Source organism: Kwoniella europaea, chromosome 1, assembly GCF_036810445.1.
Source record: "Kwoniella europaea PYCC6329 chromosome 1, complete sequence".
NCBI lineage: Eukaryota > Fungi > Basidiomycota > Tremellomycetes > Tremellales > Cryptococcaceae > Kwoniella > Kwoniella europaea.
Window position 1 is genome coordinate 14,056,319 of NC_089487.1, and position 18,105 is coordinate 14,074,423.

Genomic DNA, 18,105 nt, shown 5'->3' on the forward strand with positions numbered 1-18,105 from the left:
CATCTTGATAGATAATGATAATGAATGAAAAGTTACTTATACTTCTTTCGATTTCAGTTCTACCTTGGTGATTCAGAAGGCAAGAAATCCTTCAAAATGATATGTGAGCTTATCATACATCCGTAATGTACATGATATGTTATGGTTCTGTGAAACTTAATGATCCTGTTACGTTTGTGTATCTATCATAGATCGTATCGTGTCTTTGATCATTTCATCTTCATCTTCACTGATTTGTTGACGAAGGTAATTTCCCAGTATCCATGAACTTCAAATAATCTTCTACTTTCCAACTTCCCTCTCCTTCTCCTTGGCCCTTATCCTTCTCTGGCTGTAGCACATTCGATTTCTCCGCATGAGCGTCCACATCAATGACCATCGGCTCGTCCGTAGCATCGTCATCATCACCTCCAAACAGATCATCCTCCTCTTCTCCTTCTCCTTCTCCTTCTCCTTCCTCCTTCTTCTCCTCCTCTTCTTCCTCTTCCTCGTCCTCACCTATCCTCATCGCCCAATCTACTTCTTCCTCCCTCCTCTCTATCTCTCTCTCTATCACGTCAATTTTGAAATTCTCCCTGTTCAACCTTTCTCTCAGCTGTCTTTTCAATAATTCCAAGGATCTTTCGTCTAACCTCCTAAGTTCTTCTATCGAATGCCAATTTGACTGAGACTGAGGCACACCCTGAGTCTGCTTCTCATTTGAGACACTATCAGAAGGTAGAAGCTGGGTGTTTATAGCTTGTAAGAATGTCTCTTGAGCTAATGGCGATATATCATTATTCGCTGCTTGTCCCTGTGTTGGAATGGGATTTAAAGGGTGGATTAGGTATCCTGATAGTGGTATAGCGGAGGAGGTGGAGGGTTTGTTAGGTTGATTAGGTGGGGAAAGATAATTTGTCAAAGCGTTTATACGACCTAGCAATAAAGAGTAACGTTGGAGAACTGTATCCCTATGAGGTAATATACAAATTAGCTGGATTGTATTTGCTGTTATCCACCGCTTGAAAAGAGTACCTTTTTCAGTGTTTGATCAGCTCAACTCACCAGGTGGGTAGTGTTCCATCATTGTATCCCGAAGCGATCAGGTTCCTCAAAGAGTCGATATCATTGATGGTGGTAGTCAGACGAGGGATGAGAGTGTTGATGGCTGATAGAGGTATGGAGGGAGGTAGAGGGGGATGGTATTCGATGGAAGGACCTGGACCGGAAGGTGGTGGTCTAGCTTGCATTCTTCGTCTCTGTCGGCCAAGTGTGAATGTCTAATCGAGATCGAGTTCGACTGGGTTGTCTGCTGTAGTATACAAGTGTCAAGATGGTAGATATAGATTGTGAACATGGAGATGTCTTAAGTAACACTCTTACAAGTCAAGTCGGAGGTTGGACCTCATTCTTCTGGTTTTGGTATTGATTTCCGTTGGAAAGGGGAGGAAAACACGAAGAAATCAATGTTGACGAGATAATCTTACACTCACTTCTTTGACATCAGCTTTGATTTTATCTACAACATACATGGGATCCAAAGGTGAAGGACGATGCAGCAGCTACTCAGTGAGTCCTTAAATCTCACCACACTGGATGGATAATGTAGATACGGGAGAGAAATACTGATTTCTCGTTTGACACCTCCAGACCCCTTCGCGCAGAAATACCCCGAAGCTGTGGACTCGACGCTCTCCTCCCAGGGTGTATCGATTCTGTTCAACCCCTATGGGCCTTTCGCAGGTCATTATCTCGCTGTGGGAGGAAGTGATGGTATAGTCGAAATTTGGGATGTCGAAACGAGGGGTATAGTGAGGTTGCTGGAAGGTCACGTCAAAGCTGTTGGCGGATTGAGGTGGGTTGTTTTTAGTCGAAATGAAACAACATTTTGCTCTTGGCCTCTTCTTTTGTGCGACTAAACGATACATACTGATGTGTGATATTCAGCTGGTCAAGGAATAACCGTTATCTGCTCTCATCATCCCTCGACTCCACAGTGATCATATGGGATCTATCAATCCTCACTCATCCCCACTTACAACCTAAAACGCCTGCTTCTTCCTCTGCCTCTCCCTCTTCTTCCACGTCAAGACTGCTTACCATTCGATTCGACGCGCCAGTATCTACAGCAGTCTTCCATCCCAGGAACAGTAAGATCATACTAGTTACGTTGACATGTGGGGAGGTGGTATTGGTAGATCTAAGAGATGGCAGTAGGACTGTACTAGAGGATGTGGTGGAAGGTGAAGAGGATCAAGAGCGAGAGGAGATTGATAGGAGGAAGAAGTAAGTGCAGCAAGAGACTCAAGGATGTAAATCCACTGACAAGCTGAGTTGAATCATAGATCTACCATGGCATGCGCTGTTTTCTCACCCTGCGGTTCGAGGATATATGCAGGTACGACAAATGGAATGCTACTAATCATTGATCCAATTTCGAAATTTGTAAGTGTTTGCCTACAGATGAGTACATATTTCAACATATAGCTCATTGATTTATCGTCAATAGGTGAGACAAAGAGCAAAATTAGCTACATCAGCCATAAGGCAATTACGGTTCGATGCATCTGGACAGTGAGTCATCGATTCTTTCTGACATCGCAATTCTACCACTAACCATCAATCAATGTGAATGTGAACCGCAGTAATATCATAACATCCGCCTCTGATCGAGCACTCCGAATTCTATCTGTTGACCCACTCACATCCACCTTAACGCCCCTGCACCGATTCCAGGATCTGGTCAATAGGACACCTTGGCATGCGATAGGTTTCTCTGGCGATGGCGAATATGTCATGGGTGGTGCAGGACACAAGATGGCGCACAATGTGTTTATATGGGATAGGGAAAGTACGGTGTTGATTAAAGTGCTGGAAGGGCCGAAAGAACCGTTGATTGATTGTGATGTGAGTGTTGTGCCTCTTTGCTCACGACCCGTGGCCCAGCATAATGCACTTGTCGATCTATGTTCACATATTGATGGTACTACAGTGGCACCCTACTCGCCCGGTGATAGCTTCGATCGCTACGTCAGGGGATGTGCATATATGGCAAACCTCGAGTCCGGATAATTGGGCTGCGTTCGCACCAGGTTTTGAAGAGTTGGAAGAGAATATAGAGTACGATGAGAGGGAAGATGAGTTTGATATAGTCAGTGATACACTATACCTTTCTCCCGCCATGATGTTTTGGTTTTAATGATACAGAAGTATCCGATCGAAACCTTCTCATACAGCTTCTCACGGGACAACAAACAAGTGAATTCCAGCTGATATCCATTACTCAAATATAGGAAGACGAAACGGATCTAGCACGACGGAAGAACCTTGAAGAGGACCTTTTAATCGATGTCCTAAGCCCACCAAGCGATTCATACCCTCTGCCTCCGAAACCCATCATACATCTTCCTGCACAGTATTTGGCACCGACCGTAAGCGACGAACTACGATTACAGGGTGAAGAGCACGCCAAGGCTTTGATAGAGGTGATGCAGTGGGCAGATAGGGATCCGGATGATGATGATTGGGAATGGTTCTATATGAGTCTGGATCTGACAGAGGAGCTGGGCGAGGATGAGGAGAATGGTTTGGACTAGATATTTGTTTGAAAGCTTGATCCATCGGTTTGGATGGGTGTGTGCATGAGGAATCAGCTACACCTGGTTCATATTATGGATACTGTCTAGAATTGTCGTAACCCTCGTCAACGATACATACTCGTATCGTCTTGGTTGCCAACAATCTCTATATCACGCATGAGTCCTCAAAACCAATTGACCTTAGACAGATCATACGCTTTCCATAGCCAAGGTTCAGTTAGTGCCATCTACGGATATGCCACACCGAAGTAGTTTTACGTCGGAATTCCCCACACTGCTCTTTTGTGCCTCTGTGATTGTTTTTGTTTATTTTGTCAATGCTTAATTTTACCCTGAAATGTTCCGGTCTTCCCTTTCCTGCGCTTTGTTTGGTCCATGCGTTGTTATATCCTACTCCGCGTTCTTCTTTGGCCCCCTTGCTGCCTGCCTCGAGAGGACGGAAGGATGCAGCAGATGTCTTTCAGTTGTTGACAGCGCCGAGCACTTTTCCAATTGTCTCATTCTCTTGGTTTTCCTGTATCTCATTCCTTGAGTTACTTGTGTTGAACACAGTCATCCATCCACCTTTCAAAATCTTTTGATCATTCTTCTCATCTCGTCATTGCACTTCACCATCGCTCTTTTACTACTTCTACTACCTACGCGACTATCCATCGTAGCACGGAAAGCCATTCACTCGTTTAACCAACCTTCGACGGACAAGACCTTTGACATCTTTGTTAGCATAGCCACCGCACGGACCCATATCAACTATCATATTATCTGGACCTTTCATCCCCATCAAAGCGCTCTTCTTCGAACCAAATCAAAAATAAGCCGGACCTTATAACACTCACCTGCATACCTACCTACCTTTCGAATTTCAAAGATCATCATCATCTGTACCTATCTTAGAGTCTTGACCGTATAACTGACCTGAAACATAACAAACGACGCGTGAGTGATCAACTTCTTAATGGGATCGTCAAGGCGAGGCGAAGGGAGGTAGATCCGATGATGGGCGCAAAGATGAAAAGAGGGTCGGCGGGATCAGTCATCGATCAAGCATCCTTTATGCTTCGTCGGAGAGACTGGGACTGTAGAAGAGAATCATTGATCAAAGGTGGTGCTTTGACGGGAATTTATGGCTGCAGAAGCTACCGATGAGTTGGCGGAACGATGTCCTTTTCGACATGGGCTGTTGATCATCATATCACACTCGATTTCCCTCTTTGAGCAGTCGATACTGACTTTGTGATTCACCCATTCAGTCATTGCAACGCAATCACATCAAATAAGATGCCACCCCCTACTGCACTTTTTCCCACCCTTACAGTCTCCCTATCTTCCCCCAATGACATCCTCCTTGGGCCTACCAGTCCTCCGCTCATTCTACCGATACTCGACAAGCGACAGACATACGTCACAGTCTCAGTGGTGAATAATTCCACTACTGATTCGACCACATCAGAGAAATCATCAGGTTTCCCAGTTGCCATTGCCATCCCTGCGTTGATTGGTGGTATGGCCCTGGCATTGGCAGGGTTCGGTATTTGGTGGTGGTGGACTAGGAAGGTGAAGAGGGAACGAAGGGTGAGTGAATACCCTTCCAAGCCAACACGAGGATTGTCCATTCCCATCTCAGGATTATTTATCAAAGAGGAAAGTATCTGACATATCGGTATGTTTCAATTTATACAGGAAGCTTGGGAGGCCCGTCAACGAAGAAAGAGGAAGAGGGCCGAACAATCTGCTCGACCATCCGTCTCTTCAGCTACTCGAACTCCTCCCTCTGGTGGACAAAAATCACCCATCAATGAAAAAGGTTTCGTGCCTCCTTTACCTACTTTACCTAAACATGCTGCAACCCAAGATCCATACAAGGAACGCGGATATGGATATTCAGGACAACAACAGCAAGTACCACCACCATCATCTCAGGTGGGAGGTGCGTTTGGATATGTTACCCAACCTGGATTAGAACCTCAACAAGCTTCTTATGGGTATGATCAATATGGTCAACCCATTATTCATCAACAACAACCACAGCAACCACAGCAGTATGGACATTCCCGAGTGAAATCCAACGATTCTACCAATCCTTCTAATCCATTTTCAAATTCCAATTCTGCCGTTCCGGACTTACCACCTACTTCACCTACTAAAGAAGAATCACAACCTTCTGGTAAAAGCGAAAAATCATCGAAAAGAGCACAAGCAAGGATGAATATCGCTGATTCTGCTGCCGCCAATGCATCGGTCGATCCTGCCTATAGACATCAACCTAAGAAACCTTCTCCACTGGCTTTAGCGGCTGCCGAGCGTAAAGCCGCTGAAGCAAGGATGGAGATGGAATATCTTGCTCCGCCTGGTGCCGAACAAACACTACCAGCTTATGATAGTGGGAATGCCCCGGATGCGAATCGAGCCACGTCGGGTGAATGGGACGTAGCATTAGGTTCACCAAATAACGATGGTCAATTCGATTTCAACCGCCAACAGCAACAGGGACAATACGATGATAATGTTGGTACACATGAAGATCCATATTTACAAGCTCAAAGAGCTAAAAGTGGGATGTACGCTGAAGATCCATATGCTTCATACCATGGTGATGGCGACAACGACGATGATGTTTACCATAAAGCTGCGGAGGGTATGGGTCTAGGTGCTGGAAATGTGACTACAAGTAGTACACCAAAGAAATCTAGATGGGTATAGGGTGTAATGATGGCCTTTAGGACTTTATGAAAAAAGGAAATGAGGAGGATCAATAGTATTTTGTCTGTGTTTGTGGTTTTGTTTCTGTTTGATCTATAAAAGGGACATTTGATTGAATACTTTTAGCCTTTATATACGTGTTTCTGCTTTCTTATGAATCACGGAAATGTCAATGTGACAGGCTAGGATGGGATCTATAGTGTAGTATGCATATTTATGTTTGAAATCTCAAAAGAGATATGCATGTGGATCGATGAGTGATGCCAAGAAGTGGGTTCTGAATGATCCGCCACTCGCCGTAGTTTCAACTTTTGGTTGATTCGACGTCATCGCCACCACAGCAAAGTTGAAGATTGAGCATTGATCGACAGACCATCCATTCTTATGGTTATCTTTCATACATTCGACATTTGCCCTACAATTAGTGTAAGATACACTGCAGATCATCTGGTCACCTTCATAGCATATCCAGATCCGCATCCGTACCCATACTCATATTTATATTCATATCGCTTTTGCCTTAAGTTTAATTCGAATCGCATCTGATCCAACGACCACCAACCACCAACGACCAACCGTCCAGCATGTCGACCATAGTCGACTCCCGTCCTAGGGGGACGTACATCCCGGCCGACTGTCCAAGTTGTAGATCCCAACAGGAGTACATGGTACCTCCTACATTCATAGGTACCCTCAGAGTGAGATGCGCAGCGTGAGTGTTATGAAAACAAACCTGACACCAACATATTGTAGAGGGATGCTGAGTACGGTCTGTCGATTGATAACTTATACTTTAGCTGCAAACAATTCTTCACCCACCCTCAGCCTAAGCCTACCTCCGGTGCATCTCGTCCAGGTGGATCAAACAGTAATAATACCAACGGCCCATCTCGAGATACCGGTCGAAGAGGTATAGGAACTGATAAGAACCCCATCGATCTTGCTTATTACGAAGTACTGGGATTGGATAGTCAATGTACCACCGAAGAAGTTAAGAAGGCTTATAGAAGACTGGCCATAAAACTTCATCCAGATAAGAATCGAGACGACCCCGACGCCGAAGAGAAGTTCAAACAGATTTCAATAGCTTATCAAGTCCTCTCTGACCCGGAACTGCGACACAAGTATAATGAGTTTGGTCAGAAAAATGGAGGAGGAGTGGCTGAGCCCGCGGGAGGGTTCCAAGATCCAGAAGAGGTGTTTGGAAAGATGTTCGGAGGTGATAGGTTTGAGGATCTAATCGGACAAATCAGTATCGGTGAGTGTGATCACATCATTGATGAATCTGAGGAACGGTCGCGATTTTCTATTCGAAATGGTGGAAGGTTACTGTCCTTTGTCGGATTATATCGTTTGATTGATTTGGCTTTGCTAATTTACAATATGATCTGACCAAAACACCCTTCCCCTTCCCCTCTATCAGGCAAGGATATGAAAGATGCTTTCCAACAGCAACACGAAGCTGAAGCTGGCGATTACATGATCGGACCTACGGGTAAACCCATGATGACCCCTGATGCGATGCAGAGGAAGATGCTCAGAGATCGAGCTGTAGCAGAAGAAAAAGCTCGAGTGAGAAGAGAAAGAGTTGAAAAATTGGCGAAGAATTTAGTGAACAAGTTGAATATCTATACGGAAGCTGCTAAAGGGACGGAAGATAAGTTGGTAGGAGCCAGTTTCAAGGTAGGTCAATCACAGCTAGCCCATTTGGCTCGGGTGAGCAAAGATAGCTGATGATGCGCTTTTAGGAAATCTGTCGTCTTGAAGCTGAGTAAGTCATTCTGCACATCATGGTATGGCCTTAGGGAAATATGGCTAATCTAAATTTGCTACAACAGAGATCTCAAAGAGGAAAGCTATGGGACTGAGCTGTTAAACGCTATTGGAAGAGCATATCAAGCCAAATCCGCTCAACATATGGTCAGTCAGCTGCAACTTCTGGCTCACAAGTAGACAGCTGATATGTGAACTTTCATTTTTTGTAGGCGTCATCCCAATTCGCTCCTCTCGGATGGTTCCATGGTGCCAAGAATACCTTCAACGTGATGGGTGATACGTGAGTATGACATCTTGCATGCGACCTATCGTGAACTGACAAATGTGATACACCTACGTAGCGTCGCAACGGTCCGATCTGCGTTAGAACTCAAGGCGGTCTTCGATAAATTACAACAAGCCGAACAGAGCGGTATGGCACCTGAGGAACTGAGAAAGTTGGAAGAACAAGCTGCTGAACAAGGTATTAGGACATTATGGAAGGTATGTGCCGTTGCATCTGAGATTGCGGGGAGAGTAGCTGATGTGTACTCGGGTCGACGAACAGGGTGCCAAGTTAGAAGTCGAGAGTGTAGTCAGAGAGACCTGCGAGAAGGTATTGACTGAACCTTCGATACCTAAAGAGAAGTTACATATGAGAGCGTATGCCTTGGGATTGATGGCTGATGTGAGTTGATCATTCCTTCGTATCGATCATTGAGTCGGGCTGATGATCTTACTTTTGTACCAACGTCTTAGGCATACCTCGCGATTCGTAAAGATGGGGAATCTCCTGCAGCAGAAGAGTTCGTAAAAGTTGAAACTCCCGCATCGAAACAACGCGATGCGGCTAATGCAAGTGCCAGTGCAAGTGGTAAACCTCCTGTACCTCCCAGGCCAGTCAATGGTGCCGCATCCGCATCCGCATCTACGCCTACGCCTGCACCCGCTCCCGCTCCTGCTGTACCGCCCAGACCTACAACCCAGACGCAAGAGAAACCCGCAGCTGCTACCACTAGCAACACGGCGGCGGCGGATAAGGAGAAAGAGGAGACTCTGAATGCTGCTTATAAAGCTTGTGAGTTATTTGAGATGGGACCCGAACGACAAGCGATAAATGCTGATGACCGTTGATGATTCTTGCTGGAATCAGATGAAAGTAAGAGGAGAAGCGGTGGGAACCCTGGTGGACCTAATGATACGTTTTCTTAAGTGCGAGTGTGATCGAGATCATGGGAAATGTGACCAGGCTGGAGAGTGACAGATGTAAAGGTGTATTACTTGTAGAAGTGGTAATAGATTTGTAACATATGAATAAATGACTTTCTTTTCCAATGTACATTCCTGCACTGTTCTCTACGCGAGTGATAGTTCTCTGTGCAGTGAAAGAGATATGTAGGCTAATCTGTCCGATACATGGTGAAAGAGATCTGACTGATAATCTAGACCAAAACAGATTGAGCATAAAGATGTATCATAACATGATCTTCTACTTGATGATAAGTAAAAGAGAACCTAAGTAGCGTGAATAAAGAATAATATAGTACAACAAACCAATTACCATTGAAACAGATCCCACCGAAGTATGACCTATATAAAGCCTTTCTAATCCACGTTCATACCCATACTAGCCCCACCAGAAGGGATCAACCTACTTTCCTTCTTCGTCTTACTCTTGTTTTTACCTTCAAGTTGCTGTAATGCCATTGCTTTCCTTCCTGCCGCACGGACCTTGATCTTTTCTCTGATCTTCTCTTTCTCTTCGAGATTCGGTACGGCCGCAGCGGTGGTACCCGAACGAGGTTGGACGAGTTCGATGTGCTTCTCGATGTTGAGAGCGGCGTCTCTGGCATTCTTGGCTGCGTTACCTGACATCCTGTTAGGAGACAAGGCATTAGTGGAACATTCTTGTTTGATAATACTAGTTGTGCGATGAATCATGTTCTTGATAGATGGATAGATTGAATAGCGAGACACAATGACACATACCTATTCTTCCAGAATGCCTTCTCCCTCTTGGCTTTGATCTCTGCTACCCTCTCCATAGCTTTCAACGTGGTAGCCACCAATTCTCGGTCATATCGGACAGGGACGTTTCGTCGTTTTTCGAATTCGAATGTAGAGTCCTGGTAGAGGTGAATGAGTTAGCATTGATGGGTTACGGTCTATAGCTCGTATTTGGAAGAGACGCAATCAGAGGAAAGGACGATGATGGATCTCGTCATCCTCGAACTGTATCATTGAACGGACTGAATGCCAGATTCCACTCCAACACGTCTCTCCTGAATGGCCAACCCCCTCCACACCTCTCTCATGATTAAATAGAGACCATCACTCACCACGACCATCTCTTTCCCATTCGCTCTCCTGAAAGCCTTTGTCCACCTGACTTTTCTAGGGTTTCTCTTCATCTTGAAGTTCTTGTGACATTTCGACGAGCAGAACCTGAAGCATTTCGCATCGTTACGGACGAACATCGTACCATGTCCTGGGTAGACGTTGGCAGAGCAGAAATAGCACTTCTCGATACGCATGGTGCTTGTGGATGGTAGTGGATGCTATCGACGGGTATGAGATATCTATTTGATTGAATGAACACCTATCAATCAATAAGCAGTTCTTTGAGTGTCGAGAATCAGGAGGACAGAAATCTCGCAAAAAATCTTCTTTGCGCCTCCCGTCGCATGGTCAACACGTGGTATTTCTGCTATTTTCCTTCCGCAGGTTGACCCTGATCTAACGAGGTTTGTTCCTGCTACTCTGCCCGATATATATACCCTTTTGAAACCCTGAAATAAATGCCACATCCGTAAATGCAAAACCGCACGAGTTTAATCAACGTGTCAACTAACTGACAGTGCTGCCTGTTGCTACTCGGTTCGAGGTACTACCACTCTACCACTCTACCACAGGAGACAACATTCCAGACCATCCTCCATACGCTTGGATCAATAACTTTACAACTCACCCACCATACCCAGTCTATCGTTTTCACAGCTCACATACCTACACTCTTACACTCCTTTTCACCCGCTCCCCTCACTACACAGCACAAAATGAAGATGAGTATTGTGTCTCGTCTCTCAATGAGCAGCTCAGGCTAACTCTGGTCTCTTTCGGCCTATACGCTCTGATTCTCGTTGGTGGTTTCGGTACCAGACTCAGACCTTTGACTGTAGGTTGTTCTCTTTCCTATCCACCAAGCTGGCTAGTTAGCACCTGTGTGATGGAAGGGGGACGCGTAGAATGAACCTTTCGACGCGCAAATCATACTCTCTGCAGAGAGGACTGGAAAGCTGATGTGATTGTTACTCGAACATAGTTATCATGGCCTAAACCCCTTGTAGAGTTCTGTAACAAGGTGAGCTTCTACTCTATTCACCATCCTGCCTTGATGTAGATATATAGCTGACATTGTTACGCGTTGTAATGTCAGGCTATGATGTAAGCTACTTTGAACATTCCTTGGGTCCAACTTGTCGCGATGGAGAAGGGATGACTGACGCGTATGGGTGCTGGGTTGATAGTTTACATCAAATCGAAGCTCTTGTCAAGGTATGTCGAGCTTTCCTCTGTCATACTTTGGATGAGACAAGAGACTGATTGATGTATGAATCTTACTACTCCTTTATACCAGGCCGGCGTGAAAGATATCGTACTCGCAGTCAACTATCGACCCGAAGTGATGGTCTCAGTACTCAAGAAGACTGAAGAAGAATTCGGTATCAATATTCATTTCTCAGTTGAAACTGAACCTTTAGGTACTGGTGAGTGTTACTGTTAAATCCAAAAGCTGCTCCTGCTATTTATCACTCCTGACATGACGGAATGCTGATCATCGTGCTCTTCACGTTCAGCTGGTCCTCTTGCTCTCGCTAGAGAGATTCTCGGTAAAGATGATTCACCTTTCTTCGTCTTGAACTCGGATGTTACTTGCATCTACCCATTCGAGGCCTTCAGGTGAGTCACCCACACATTCTGGAAAGCTTCACTTCGTGACAACACAAATGTACCTTCCCTCTTCATTAATTAATGTCACTGAACACCTGTTATGTTCACGTTGAGAACGCCTATTGACTACTCCGCTTCCCCACCACAGAGACTTCCACATCGCCCATAAATGTGAAGGTTCAATCATGGTCACCAAAGTTGCCGAGCCGTCAGCGTACGGTGTGGTAGTCACCAAACCTGGATCAACTGTCATCGACCGATTCGTTGAGAAACCAGTCGAATTCGTTGGAAACAGAATTAACGCCGGTATCTATATCTTCAACCCAAGTGTTTTGGATAGAATTCAAGTGAGTGGTTGTTTCTCCTTTGGTCCAATGCAGTATATAATCGCTATCAGACTCAAGTCAACCTGTCACCTTATTTACTTTTCTTCTCTTTCCCCGTGATCTTTACGTGTCAAATTGATACGTATGAAGCTGAAGATCTGAGGCTGACCCGTATATTTCATTCACAGCTCCAACCCACATCTATCGAAAAAGAGGTCTTCCCTGCTATCGCTGCCGATCAGCAATTGCATTCCTTCGACCTTCCCGGTTTCTGGATGGATGTCGGTCAACCAAAAGATTACTTGTCTGGTGAGTTGGACGTTTCATGACCTACCAATCAAAAGATACAACGGTTTTACTGATACCGCTTCGGTTCGTTTGACAGGAACATGTCTTTACCTTTCACACCTCACTTCCACTCATTCACCTCTGCTCACCGACCCCAAGCAAAACAAATGGGTATACGGAGGTAACGTCTTGGTAGATCCTGTGAGTGATATAACTCGTAGCCCAGCTGTGTTGGAGAGTCTTGTATGACGAACACGAGGTAACAAAGCTGATTTACTTTATCACATAGTCCGCCGAAATTGATCCTACTGCTGTTATTGGACCCAATGTCGTGATTGGTCCAGATGCCAAGATCGGTCGAGGGGTGAGATTACAACGATGTGTCATCCTCTCAAACGCTACCGTGAGGGATCACGCTTGGATCGCAAACTCCATTATCGGTTGGAACTCTAATGTAGGACGATGGGTGAGTGGAAGCTCTTATGCGGTTTTTGGCAAGGAATACACCGCTTTGGATTGTGTTCGCTGATACTGTTCTGTTCGGTATGATAGACCCGAGTCGAAAACATCACTGTGCTTGGTGATGACGTTACTATCAAAGATGAACTTTACGTTAATGGTGCTTCAGTCTTACCCCACAAGAGTGTAAGTGGTTAAATCTATCTCAGCTAGACCTAATCCAGCAATCCGGATATGAGCTGACTTATCCCATTTATCATGTGTAGATCTCATCATCAATCACAGAACCTCGTATTGTCATGTGTAAGTTTCACAGTTTCAACTTCCTCATCGATCGAGACTTATCCAGAGCACTCGACTGACTTTATGTGTTGACATTCAGAACCAAAATCGGAGTATACATTTCCCAACCACCTTGATATTCCCCTCATCATCCCAAATACCTTTCTTACCCAACATATCCTACTGTATATTTCGTTTTTTCTTTACTAAAAAATGGTAGAGCTGGCTTCTTTCTTTTCTTCTTCTAATTATTGTGGAGGAAGAGGGGAATTATAAAGGTCGATTTGCCATATATCATTCGACATACATTACAATACAATCACATCGATCTTGATTTGATATTGATACTTAGAGGGGGTTTGGTTATACTGGTCCATGCAACATATCGATAGAGTCATTGATATCCATTGTAAGAGAATTGCAGCGAGAAGCCAATTGAATAGAACACATGAGAATGTGGATTTACATGAAAGCAGAACAATCATCAGAGTGACCATCATAAGAAATCATTCATGTGGAGCACATCTATCAAGAGTTATGTATGTACGTTGATATGGACAATAAGCGTTATATCAACCATCATCCTTCAAGTTAAAAAAAGGCAATTCACTTGGACATGCTTCTATGATACCTATTATCTGTTTTCAACCCAACCGGTCAAGTGATATTGGCTAATGCTGAACGGTATATTTATTTTCTTTGGTCTTGATGATATTCTGTAAAGCTTCGACTTTCTCATCTTTAGTGGCGTTGTAAGCTATCTTCGCTTGGTTGAAAGCTATTTTGGTAAAGTGCGATAGAACGATAATTAGTAAACCCGTAGATAATGTATGATGAATCATATAGAGGTATATGTGATTTGCACTAATTGTTGTACTTCACTCACGATTCTCAGGTGATTTTTGGAATTGTTTGAATAGGATATCACGCATTTGATTGAGACGTAGTCCTTTGTGCTGTTCAGTCGCCATGAAGAATATCAGCTTGAGACTTCCGGTAGATGATGATTAGTACTCACCTCCTCTTTCAGTATCGGTAATTCACGTTCATAGTACGCCTCGAAAGCAGCTTTGAAACGTCTCTGCGATCATAGCAAGAGATTGATCAGCATGGTGATCATTCCTTTCGACAGAGAAGCTTTCACTTACCTCTGGATGAGCATCAATCGAGATAGCGGCCTAAGTGACATTTCATCAGTCGGTTAGTCATGAAGATCAATCACGATCAAAATGTAATCCCTAATCCTATACGGTTTTATAACTGACCTTAGATCCCAAAGCAGCTTTATCAGTCTTCTGATTGACCAGCTCCATAGCTTCCAACATCTCCTCCAAACCTTGCGCACTGAGTTCAGGTACTTCTTCCAATTCGCCAAATTCATTCTTGGCCCTTCGATGACCCATTGGATCGTTCAGACCGTACCCCGCTACTCCACTTCCAGTCTTTACTAGTACATCGTTATTCTTCTTGGCCTTTGAGCCTGAAGCCTTGGGGGCCGATTTGGCTTTGGTGGGGAGGGAAGCTTCTTCGGCGGCTAGGAGAGCATCTTTCTCTGCTTTCTTACGGGCTAAACCAAAGGATAAACATTCAGCAAGAGAGTTAGTTTATGACGAGCCCCTACATATGCTCCATAGAAGTAAACACTCACCTGCCTCGGCAGCTTTGTTAGCTGCGGCATCAGCTTTCGAATTATTCTTAGCTATTCCAGATTACCATCAATTCAGATATATCAGCTGTGTATCTAGATCAATATGAGGCGAACAGCTCACCTCCCGATTTCCAATCCTCAGCTTCCTTGGCTTCTTTAGCAGCTGCAACAGCTCTCCCTTTCTTCTCCTAAGCATTACTCAACTTGATCAGCTACCATCCATTTCAAGGCAGAATGAGCAATAGACGATCGACCCACCTCATTCTCCGCCTTCTTGGCTCGTCCGGACTCTTTCTTTGCGTTTCCTCCTTTAGGTGCCATGTTGATTGCTTGTATGGGGTTTGAGGTGATCGCGGTGACACTAATCTTGCTGGATATACAGATGAACAGAGGGAACAGGCTCTCATCTTCATAAGCCATGACATCCTTCGCTTGCTTTCGGTCGAAAGATTAGAGCGAGGTGACACGTGGAACCACGCGACTATCTCCTTTGGAAATCAAAGCTGAGTGATGACGCTCGGTCCGATGTTTATCGTCATCCACCCGGACTATACTCGAGTATCCACCAGCGGGTACGGGTATCATCCTTGCTAATATCAAAGTTATTGTTATAACGACATCCTCTCATCCAAGCGCAATACTACAGCTCATCACGAGTACTTGTACCGAATCTGGAGAGAATAATATCTGACAATGTCCGCCCAGCTTGATCTCGACTCAATCTTGGAATTCACTATCAACCTTGCTCTGGAGGTAAGTTTGCCTCAGTCTCAGAAGTGGAATGAGACTTATACACGAGTTCCTCACTGCTACAAGTCACTTATATGGAGATGCTTATGAGCCTCTTGTCTATTTAGGCAGGTGAACTCATCAGATCAGGTCAACAGAAACGATTCGCATCTGAATCGGCGAATGAAGATGAGAAAGTCAATAGTGTAGATGTGAGTGATCAAGGCAAGAAATGTATTCCACAAGGACCTTCACCTGGAGCCTGAACAGGGGTCAAATGTCTTTTGCCTTTTGGCTGATTTCATCGTCATGAAATCATTCCTATAGCTCGTCACTGAAGTGGATAAAGCCGTAGAGGAATTCATAACCAAGAAGATCAAAGAGACTTATCCGGATCATCAATTGTGAGTCGAAGCCATAAGTAATTACGGTACCCTCTGAATATCTCTAATCTAATCCTTGATCGAGGACGGAGGGAGAAGTTACATGTGAATTGGACATGATGTTGACTCATGACATGCTCTGACAGTATCGGTGAAGAAACGTTTAAAGGGCAGAAAATCACTGATGAGCCAACTTGGATCGGTGAGTACCACCCCACACTGACTTGACCGGGGTGTGCTGTGCTGATCTCATAATACAGTCGAGTAAGCCATTGTCATTGTTACCGAATACGTCGACAATGAAAAGTAGCTAATATGAGCTGCATATCCCAATTAAAGTCCTATAGATGGAACTACCAATTTCGTGAGCTTCTTGGTTATATCCTGTGTTCCCACTGAAGAACAAGCTCAACTATGAGAATGGTCAATGGGTGCTGATTTAGTGAGATGACCAGATCCATGGCTTCCCAATGGTAGCCACCTCCATCGGACTTGCTGTTGGAGGTGTACCCGTGGTCGGAGTCATATATAACCCTTTCTTAGATCAACTCGTAAGTAATTTTCCCACTTCCCGCATACAGCTCAGGAAATTGCTTGTGCGATCTGGACAAGGTGTACTGACGAAATTGGTTTTACCTTATAGTACTCCGCTGCTAAAGGTAGAGGAGCTTATCTCAACCGTAAGACCAAATTACCAATTACAGGAAAGTTAAAACCCCTACAATCTCTTGGTCACGCTTTGTAAGTGCTATAATCACTCGCACTCCGACCCATCAACTTCTGACCCTTGAAGAATGTCCCTATGTCGGGATACTCTGAGCCTTTTGGAATAGACTGTCGCTCCTAGTTGATTAGCTAACTGTACTGGTCCATCGCAGGATCGCAGTGGAATATGGGTCCGCTCGATCAGCTCCCCAACTCCCATCTAAAGTGAAAACTTTTCAAACACTCGCTGGATCACCTGAACTTGGTGGTAAGATGTGTCATTCGCTCAGAAGTATGGGTAGTGCTGCTTTGAACATCGCGGCTGTTGCTAGTGGGGGTTTAGATTTGTAAGTACATCACCTTTGAGCTGTCCTTAGATTTCCGGCTTAGAGATGTTAATCTAATGCAGGTACTGGGAAGTTGGCGTAAGTGTCCTCGAACATCTGTGATTAACGAAAAACCTTCCGGATGTAAGCTGATTCGTTAAATGATGTGGTATGATTATAGTGTTGGGCTTGGGATGTTTGCGTAAGTACATGGAACCCCTTCCATTAACACCTCGTAGTGGTCTGATGCAAAATGGCATGATGACACGAAGACTGGACCAACGCTGATATGACTCTTAATAGGCCGGTATATGTATACTTCAAGAAGCAGGTGGTGTGATGTTCGGTCCAAAGACATCTTCCTTGTCAGGTGAAATCAATGGTGATCTCCTCAGTGAGTAGTTTCTCCCATAAGCTGGATTGGCGGTACACATGCTTAGCCACTTAATTTTAGCCGGAAGAAAATACTTATCTGTCAGAGGTATTGCTCCCACTGCAGTGAGTTGATTGAATGTGCTATCTATTTCGAACCTTCACCTGACTATTGCTGATGCATATACGTACAGACCGAATCCAGCTTACAGGTTCAACAGAGATTTGCAAAGGAGTTTTACGATACTACGGATGACATCGAACCTTAGAATGGAGATATGCCGGAAAGGGGTATATGAGGTACTGCTGAATATGCATATAGATAGTTGTAGAACAAAACATCGTGGACTGCACCTCACAGTAGTCGATACAAGTTGGACTAACACCTTACTGTATATGCATGAGGATATGCCAGCAAGAAGAGTAGAAGAAAACAGTACGAATCGCAAGCATCGGACTTATGGACAACACATCGGTTATAAGGCTGGTTTGTTGTAGTGCCACAACTGCAAATATCCGATGTGGTGTCGGTGTTTTGTTTTTCGGTGAGCTGCCTCGTGAGCGATTCTGTAGACGAGGAAGAGTTGGTTATGTGCTCGAAAA

The 18,105-nt window shown here is 44.6% G+C and overlaps 8 protein-coding genes across 8 annotated transcripts; 5 read left to right on the top strand and 3 right to left on the bottom strand.

Moving 5' to 3' along the window:
• Positions 1 to 226: 226 nt before the first annotated feature.
• On the bottom strand, positions 227 to 1,229 carry V865_005364 (uncharacterized protein; the record flags this gene model as incomplete). Its single annotated transcript, XM_066229137.1, has 2 exons — positions 227 to 950; positions 1,045 to 1,229. The coding sequence occupies 2 exons, from the start codon at positions 1,227 to 1,229 to the stop codon at positions 227 to 229; spliced, it is 909 nt and encodes a 302-aa protein (XP_066085234.1).
• Positions 1,230 to 1,532: 303 nt separating this feature from the next.
• Positions 1,533 to 3,575, top strand: V865_005365 (uncharacterized protein; the record flags this gene model as incomplete). The annotated part of the gene is made up of 8 exons (XM_066229138.1): positions 1,533 to 1,548; positions 1,630 to 1,834; positions 1,927 to 2,265; positions 2,325 to 2,424; positions 2,489 to 2,553; positions 2,625 to 2,886; positions 2,972 to 3,130; positions 3,273 to 3,575. 8 exons carry the CDS (start codon positions 1,533 to 1,535, stop codon positions 3,573 to 3,575), a joined length of 1,449 nt encoding a protein of 482 aa, XP_066085235.1.
• A 1,281-nt stretch (positions 3,576 to 4,856) lies between these two features.
• Positions 4,857 to 6,278, top strand: V865_005366 (uncharacterized protein; the record flags this gene model as incomplete). The annotated part of the gene is made up of 2 exons (XM_066229139.1): positions 4,857 to 5,150; positions 5,259 to 6,278. The coding sequence occupies 2 exons, from the start codon at positions 4,857 to 4,859 to the stop codon at positions 6,276 to 6,278; spliced, it is 1,314 nt and encodes a 437-aa protein (XP_066085236.1).
• A 584-nt stretch (positions 6,279 to 6,862) lies between these two features.
• Positions 6,863 to 9,245, top strand: V865_005367 (uncharacterized protein; the record flags this gene model as incomplete). The annotated part of the gene is made up of 10 exons (XM_066229140.1): positions 6,863 to 6,990; positions 7,076 to 7,536; positions 7,702 to 7,961; positions 8,027 to 8,049; positions 8,117 to 8,198; positions 8,264 to 8,334; positions 8,396 to 8,537; positions 8,602 to 8,721; positions 8,793 to 9,111; positions 9,187 to 9,245. The coding sequence occupies 10 exons, from the start codon at positions 6,863 to 6,865 to the stop codon at positions 9,243 to 9,245; spliced, it is 1,665 nt and encodes a 554-aa protein (XP_066085237.1).
• Positions 9,246 to 9,638: 393 nt separating this feature from the next.
• Positions 9,639 to 10,567, bottom strand: V865_005368 (uncharacterized protein; the record flags this gene model as incomplete). The annotated part of the gene is made up of 3 exons (XM_066229141.1): positions 9,639 to 9,909; positions 10,023 to 10,159; positions 10,373 to 10,567. 3 exons carry the CDS (start codon positions 10,565 to 10,567, stop codon positions 9,639 to 9,641), a joined length of 603 nt encoding a protein of 200 aa, XP_066085238.1.
• Positions 10,568 to 11,462: 895 nt separating this feature from the next.
• On the top strand, positions 11,463 to 13,419 carry V865_005369 (mannose-1-phosphate guanyltransferase; the record flags this gene model as incomplete). Its single annotated transcript, XM_066229142.1, has 9 exons — positions 11,463 to 11,588; positions 11,671 to 11,800; positions 11,891 to 11,993; positions 12,133 to 12,331; positions 12,499 to 12,619; positions 12,696 to 12,799; positions 12,888 to 13,064; positions 13,151 to 13,243; positions 13,324 to 13,419. 9 exons carry the CDS (start codon positions 11,463 to 11,465, stop codon positions 13,417 to 13,419), a joined length of 1,149 nt encoding a protein of 382 aa, XP_066085239.1.
• A 591-nt stretch (positions 13,420 to 14,010) lies between these two features.
• Positions 14,011 to 15,308, bottom strand: V865_005370 (uncharacterized protein; the record flags this gene model as incomplete). Its single annotated transcript, XM_066229143.1, has 8 exons — positions 14,011 to 14,117; positions 14,226 to 14,295; positions 14,358 to 14,420; positions 14,488 to 14,517; positions 14,605 to 14,906; positions 14,988 to 15,038; positions 15,109 to 15,175; positions 15,246 to 15,308. The coding sequence occupies 8 exons, from the start codon at positions 15,306 to 15,308 to the stop codon at positions 14,011 to 14,013; spliced, it is 753 nt and encodes a 250-aa protein (XP_066085240.1).
• Positions 15,309 to 15,680: 372 nt separating this feature from the next.
• V865_005371 (uncharacterized protein) lies at positions 15,681 to 17,771 on the top strand (the record flags this gene model as incomplete). Its single annotated transcript, XM_066229144.1, has 13 exons — positions 15,681 to 15,740; positions 15,845 to 15,928; positions 16,044 to 16,120; positions 16,246 to 16,301; positions 16,447 to 16,463; positions 16,555 to 16,650; positions 16,743 to 16,840; positions 16,978 to 17,151; positions 17,214 to 17,229; positions 17,312 to 17,332; positions 17,434 to 17,524; positions 17,585 to 17,628; positions 17,697 to 17,771. The coding sequence occupies 13 exons, from the start codon at positions 15,681 to 15,683 to the stop codon at positions 17,769 to 17,771; spliced, it is 909 nt and encodes a 302-aa protein (XP_066085241.1).
• Between the last annotated feature and the right edge of the window lie 334 nt (positions 17,772 to 18,105).